General features: G+C 54.7%; 1 protein-coding gene across 1 annotated transcript; it reads left to right on the plus strand.

Annotated features, from left to right (window-relative positions):
* Positions 1-691: 691 nt before the first annotated feature.
* On the plus strand, positions 692-3,784 carry MSX1 (msh homeobox 1). Its single transcript, XM_006877283.1, has 2 exons — positions 692-1,139; positions 3,342-3,784. The coding sequence occupies exons 1-2, from the start codon at positions 692-694 to the stop codon at positions 3,782-3,784; spliced, it is 891 nt and encodes a 296-aa protein (XP_006877345.1).
* The last annotated feature ends 2,667 nt before the right edge of the window (positions 3,785-6,451 follow it).

Raw genomic sequence — 6,451 nt, forward strand, 5'->3', positions numbered from 1 at the left:
GTAACTCTTAGGACAGAGTAGAACGGCCCCCATTGGGCTTCCAAGGCTGAAATCTTTTCGGGAGCGGATCGCCCGGTATTTTCTCCCGCGGAGCTACTGGTGAAAGCGGTAGTGGGGAGAAAATAAGGAGGGAAAAAAAAAGGAAGCACAGGAAAAGAGGGGAGTTAAAGAGAAAGAAACTGAACTAGGGCGAGCCATACCCCTACTCCGTGCCCCAGAAAAATAAAGTCCCAGGAGTCATAGATAAAGAGAAGCGCCCGAGAGAGCAGTTTCCCGGGCGCCCCCTCCCTTCCCCGCGCCTCTGCCGGCCCAACGCTACCCTGCGCGGTCCGCAGCCAGGCGCGCCTCCGGGCCAGTCCCGGACGCGAGGTCCAATAGCTGGCGCCGGATCCGCCCCCTCGCGCTCGGATTGGCTGCCGCTGCTCTGGCCTTGCCTTATTAACAAGTTCTCGGGGGAGCGGCGGCCGGACCCGGAGCCGGCGAGCACGCCCAGGAGTTCGGCCTGCGCGGCGGTGGCGGAGGGACCAGGCCCTGTGGCGCGAGCTGGCCTGCGGGGGAGGGGCGGAAGCGCGCGGGAGGGCCCGGCCGGCCGTGGCCCCGGCGCGCGGAAGCCGTTGGCGCTCTCAAGCCGCCCGAAGCCCATGCCCGGCGGCTGGAGGGAGCTGCGGCTGCAGGGGGGGCCCGGCTCTGCATGGCCCCGGCTGCTGATATGACTTCTTTGCCACTCGGTGTCAAAGTGGAGGACTCCGCCTTCGGGCCGCCGGCGGGGATAAGCGGGGGACAGGCCCCCAGCGCCGCCATGGGCGCCGATGAGGAGGGGGCCAAACCCAAAGCGGCCCCCTCGTTGCTGCCCTTCAGCGTGGAAGCGCTCATGGCTGACCACCGGAAGCCCGGAGCCAAGGAGAGCTCCCTGGCCACCCCTGAGGGCGCGCCGGTGGCGGCGGGGGGCTCAGCGCAGCCTCTGGGCGCCCGCGCAGGGACCCTGGGCGCCCCGGATGCGCCCTCATCGCCGCGGCCGCTCGGCCCCTTCTCGGTAGGAGGACTTCTCAAAATTCCTGAAGAGGTCAAGGCTGAGAGTCCCGAAAAGCCCGAGAGGACCCCGTGGATGCAGAGCCCCCGCTTCTCCCCGCCCCCGGCCCGTGAGTAGCCAGCCCCCAAGGCGGGAGGGCGCGGTGCGGGGCTCGGGGCTCCAGGCCGCGCAGGCGTCTGACTGTCGCCAGCGTCAGGTACCTGCTGTTGCGAACCTGGAGCCCCGCGGCGAAGCCTGGGGCGGGAGGCCGAATTGGAGTGGTTACAATCGGGCTGTGAACGTTAAGGTCAGCAGTTCGAAACTACCAGCTGTTCCGCAGGAGAAAGATGAGGCTTTCTGCTCCCGTAAAGATTTACAGCCTCGGGAACCCTGTACAGAGTCGCTATGAGTCGGAACCGACTCCAAGGCACATAACGACAACAACTACTACTCCCAACTGGTACGGGGCTGCTGAGACGTGGAGGAGGCTCCCCTAGTCATCCGCGGGGTCACTATGTTCCCAGGAGTTCACCCTAGGATCAGTGTGTCTGGGCGCGGTCTCCTCTTGCCCCCACCAAAGGTCCGGGGGTTCTCCGATCCCCTGTAACTTCACCTTTACCCAAATCGGTGGGTCAGAGGGGCGAAGATCGCTACAGTGCGCGCGGAGTTTCGCTTTCTAGAAACCTGACGCCCCCGCTCTCAGTCTGTAAATTCTTTGCCTAGAGGTTCCCAGTCTTTTGCGAATTTCCCCATGTCTCCTCCAAGTTTGGGGCAGATACTTGGTGCTGCGGTAAAGGGATGCGTGGGGGCCGTTAGATTTCACTGGGGAACACCAAGTCAATTTGGGGCGTGCCCCCTCCAGTCCTGGTCAGAGCTTCCCCAGTCTTTCCCAGCGTTTCAGACCCTGCCGTGAGCGCGGACATCGTTGGCCAAAGGTGCATCCTGGGGTCGGTCGGAGGCTTGGCTGTCCTTGCTCCACACCATACCGAACACTCGGAGATATTTCAGGACCACGGGAAATTCCCAAGTTTTCCTCGTTTCCTCCGATTATTCCGCGCCGCATAATAGCAGCCCGAATTCAATGGTGTGGTGCTGGGGTGTGATTTTTATCTGGGGATTAAACGTCTTTGAAAGGCCAAACCCTCCCTGGGTCTGATGGCCGCAGAAGGTGGCACAGGCTGGGCTTTTGGACCCGAGGCAGTGACGTTTGCCCACGGGTCTTGGACGACCAAGAAGAAAGCGAGTCTGGGCCAAATGCTTTTTGGCCTCAACGGGGAGGAAAGGGTAGGGTATGTGAACACACACGAGATTTCGTTTGACTCACATCCTGGTGGTCAGGGATCCTAGAAAACCATTCTTTTGTTGTGTTGTGTTTTTATTTTTTAAGTTCAAGAAAAAAAAGAAAACGTAGCTAGGCCAAAACCCGCATGGTGAAATAGCCTAGATTTGAGTTCCTTTTCTTAAAGCGCTCTTTAAGAATTTGGGAATCCTTCCACCAGGGTTACAAAATCGGTGAGATTCCCCCCACCCCCACCCATAGGCCTGGGAATAATTTATGCCATATTATACCTGCAAAAGAATTCCGGAAGGCATGGGGTGATTGGCCCATCAGCTAGCCCCAGACCCAAGCAAACCCTCTGTCCCAGGCCTTGCTGGAAGCCCGCCCCAGAGGTTGATCTTGAAATCTCGAGAAAAAGACTTCTGGCCCTGGTTGGTCCCTATGCTCAGCCACAGAATGAGAAGCCATCTTCCTTCCCCTGTCCATTTTAGTGTGGTCAGAGAGAGGGTCAGGCACCGTGCCAGGTGACAATGGACATTCAGTTGAAGTAGCTCCGTTAGAATAAAGTGCCTTCCCCCCACCCCCAAAGGACACTATGTATCTAATATTTAAGCTTGTCTCCACAGGGATGACAGGGCCTATATAGAGCTGTGAAGTGTGAAGGGACATGTGGAATTTGCAGTCAACTGTTCTGAAGTCTCTGCCGTGCAGAAGCTTATCCCAGCTCTGAGCACTTGGTGCGCCTGACTTGGCATCTCTAACACGTTTACATCTCCCTCTGCGTGGTCTTGGGAGGGGGCCCCGGTCTTTTGGCCTTATCCTTGACTAGGGTCTCTTTCACCTTGAACCTCATTTTCATTTGCAAAAAGTTGACATGAACTTCCACCCTGCAGGGCTAGGGTGCTGGTTGGAGATATTATTGCCTAAGTGCCCCCACAATGCAAGGTGCCTAGGTGCTAGGGAAATGGTGGCTAGTATTGCTACTTTTAGGGCAAGTCGGACTCCAGTGTTGGTTCTCTTAACCTCCTGCCTCTTTTCTCCCGGTCCCCCTAGGGCGGCTGAGCCCCCCGGCCTGCACCCTACGCAAGCACAAGACCAACCGCAAGCCGCGGACGCCCTTTACCACCGCGCAGCTGCTGGCGCTGGAGCGCAAATTCCGCCAGAAGCAGTACCTGTCCATTGCTGAGCGCGCCGAGTTCTCTAGCTCACTCAGCCTCACCGAGACGCAGGTGAAGATCTGGTTCCAGAACCGCCGCGCCAAGGCCAAGAGACTGCAGGAGGCTGAGCTGGAGAAACTGAAGATGGCTGCTAAACCCATGCTGCCGCCGGCCGCCTTCGGCCTTTCCTTCCCGCTCGGCGGCCCGGCGGCGGTGGCGGCTGCGGCTGGAGCTTCACTTTATGGCGCCTCCAGCCCCTTCCAGCGCGCCGCGCTGCCCGTGGCTCCCGTGGGACTCTACACGGCCCATGTGGGCTACAGCATGTACCACCTGACCTAGAGAGTCTCCGGAGTGTCCACCTGCCTTGCCAGCCGGCTCTTGCCACCGGGGCCTTTTTCAAGTGGCAGGGGTCGCCCCAGCACGCTCCGGATCCCACACCCTTTTGCCCCCTCCCTTGAACTCCTCCCTGCACGCTCTTTCAGTTGCTCCGCTGTTGCTCCCCGTGTGTCTATCGCTGAAGTCAGATCCTCTCCCCACCAAATATGACTGAAAGAGTCCTTAGTACTGTTGGAGAATCATCTACAGATGGGGAAATTGAGGACAGACAGGTTTAAATGTTTACCCAAGGTTCCCAGCAGAGTCAATGGCTGAACCAGGACTAGCAGCTCCATGGCCTGTATCTCTGTCCTGTGCCCTGGTGCCCCAGGCAGGACACGCCTGGAGAAATGAATGCTTGACAGTATTGAAAATGAGGACAAATGGAGAGAGAAAACGAGTTTTCTAGGAGCGATGGATCTCATCTCATTAGTTGGAAAGTTTAAGAGAATTTCAACATCGGAACATTTGCTTTGATGGTGGGGGGAACACACAGATGGATTACAAAGGTAGGTTGGAGGGGACGTCTGTCACCAACACCAGAAAAAAAAAAAAAGTAAAATGAAAAAAAAAAATCCGTGTTTCTATTTAACAATACATTTGTGTGTCTCTCGAGAATCCCTTTGGAAGGGACTGTGTACTATGTAATATACTGTATATTTGAAATTTTATTATCATTTATATTATAGCTATATTTGTTAAATAAATTAATTTTAAGCTACAAAGAAATGATCTCTTTACTGAATTCGGTTTATCTTTGCATTTCACATCTTGCCATCACATCCCATACATATATAGTGGCTGTTTCAGATAGTTTTAGGCCAGCGTCTTTCAAAGGGGACAACAGGACACAAAGAGGCAAAGGGGAGGGGATGTCTTTTGGAACACACAGGACAGATCTCTACCTTAGCAAAGTCAAGTGGAGAATTGAAGCAATTACCCAGGATAATTAAGCTCAATTTTCCAATTCACTTTAAGCTGAAATCGACACTTGCTCAGGCGACCCTGAACCAGCTCTTTCTTTATGCTCCCCTTTTAACCTGTCTTTGAAAGCAAAGTGAATCACCCAAATGGTTTAATGACTGTGGACAGCTAATGGAGACAATCCCTACCCCCGCAAACCTGTTTTTTTTCCCACTGGAGGCCAGGTGGGGGGATGGAGGCGATTTCTTTGATTGAAATCACCATGGGGCCTTGTGGACAGACGTTTGTGGAACTAATTTTGAACTGTCAGAGTGTGAATGCCTTTGCACCCTCTAGTGTGAACTTCTTAAAAACAAAAACGCAACTTCACAAAGATCCCTGGGCAACCACACATTCCCTGTCTTTTTGCACGTGTGCCTCAGCGTCCAAATGGTTTTCCTTTAACGGAATAGATGAAATTCAGCCTTCCAGAGAAGAGGTTTGAGCAAGTTCTAAATTTAACTTTGTTTTGGGAGTGTGTGTGGGGAGGGTTTGCAAGAATGTTGAAGACGAATTGGATCTGTGCACCCTTCTCCCCAGCCTAGGTCCTGGACTTCCAAAAGACCACGCAGGATCCTTCCCGAGGTAGCCTTTGATGGTTAGCGTACTAAGCGGGATTAGAACCCAAAGCACCTAGCAATACATTTGAAGAGAGATAGAGGTTTCCAAAGTTAGAAGCCTCCATGCAGTGTAGGGGGAAACCCAGGATGGGACGTTCGGGGAACGCGATTGTGGCAATCAAGGGGCCAGACTAGAGATTCCAGAACAGACCCGAGAAGGGTGCAACCTGGGCGGATTCGGCTTTGGCTCCTGGTACGTTCCCGGGTACAATGGACCCGAGTTCTTACAGGCTTGGTCTTCTGGGGTTAGGGATGCCATCTGAACTTGTCACAGACCCCTTTTAAGAGAAGAAAGAAAAGCTTGTGGTGGACGGACTGCAGTTCCTCGGAACCGGACCCTCTGCTCCAGCCTCCCGGTGCGCGCGCTCTGCCTTCAGACATCACAAAGCACAGTAGAGTTGAGAATTTTTCCTACAAAGTCTCAAGACTCACACTCCCACGCCCTTGTAAAGGGTTACTTGCAGACTCAGTTTTACGTCTTTTTTATCCTTCTCTATAAATTAAGTGGGAGAACTAGTGTGGAGCTGCGGGTTAATGCGCCGGACGCAAGGCCGGTTTGAACCACTAAGTCAGCAGTTCAAGCTCATCAGCCGCTCCTCGTAATCGACTCGGCGGCACTTAACAACAACATAAATTAAGTGGCCAGCGAGTTGATGTCGTGCAAGACACCTGGCTTCCTCAAATCTCCCAGGTTCTTGTCAGTAACACCCCTGGCAACTCTCCTGTCCTGGCGACTTGAAGTCAGACAAGCCATGTCTTGGCTTGGCTGTATCTTAGCCCTGCCATTTAGAGAAGATCCATCAGGTCATTGCCCCATACCTTAGCTTTCTCAAGTGCGAAATGGGCCTGGGACTTTGCTCCTCCCAGGATTTCGAAGAAGGGTCAACGAGTCCCCGCGTGGGAGGGCGCCTGGGGTATACCGATAACAGAGTTTTCTCAACGCTGGAGTGGTTTCTGCGCGTCTTGCAATGGCGGGGTGGGATCGAGTGTCTCCCTCCGCCACGGTTCCAGAGCCTTCTGGCTCCTGGGCACTTGGCAATTTAGGGTC

Source organism: Chrysochloris asiatica, unplaced genomic scaffold (assembly GCF_000296735.1).
Source record: "Chrysochloris asiatica unplaced genomic scaffold, ChrAsi1.0 scaffold00454, whole genome shotgun sequence".
Taxonomy (NCBI): domain Eukaryota; kingdom Metazoa; phylum Chordata; class Mammalia; order Afrosoricida; family Chrysochloridae; genus Chrysochloris; species Chrysochloris asiatica.

Excerpts from the sequence above, each read along its gene's own strand:
- MSX1 (XM_006877283.1), top strand. The coding sequence starts at position 692 with ATGGCCCCGGCTGCTGATATGACTTCTTTGCCACTCGGTGTCAAAGTG. Across the intron at positions 1,140-3,341 it reads CTTCTCCCCGCCCCCGGCCC|GGCGGCTGAGCCCCCCGGCC; the intron begins GTGAGTAGCCAG and ends CGGTCCCCCTAG.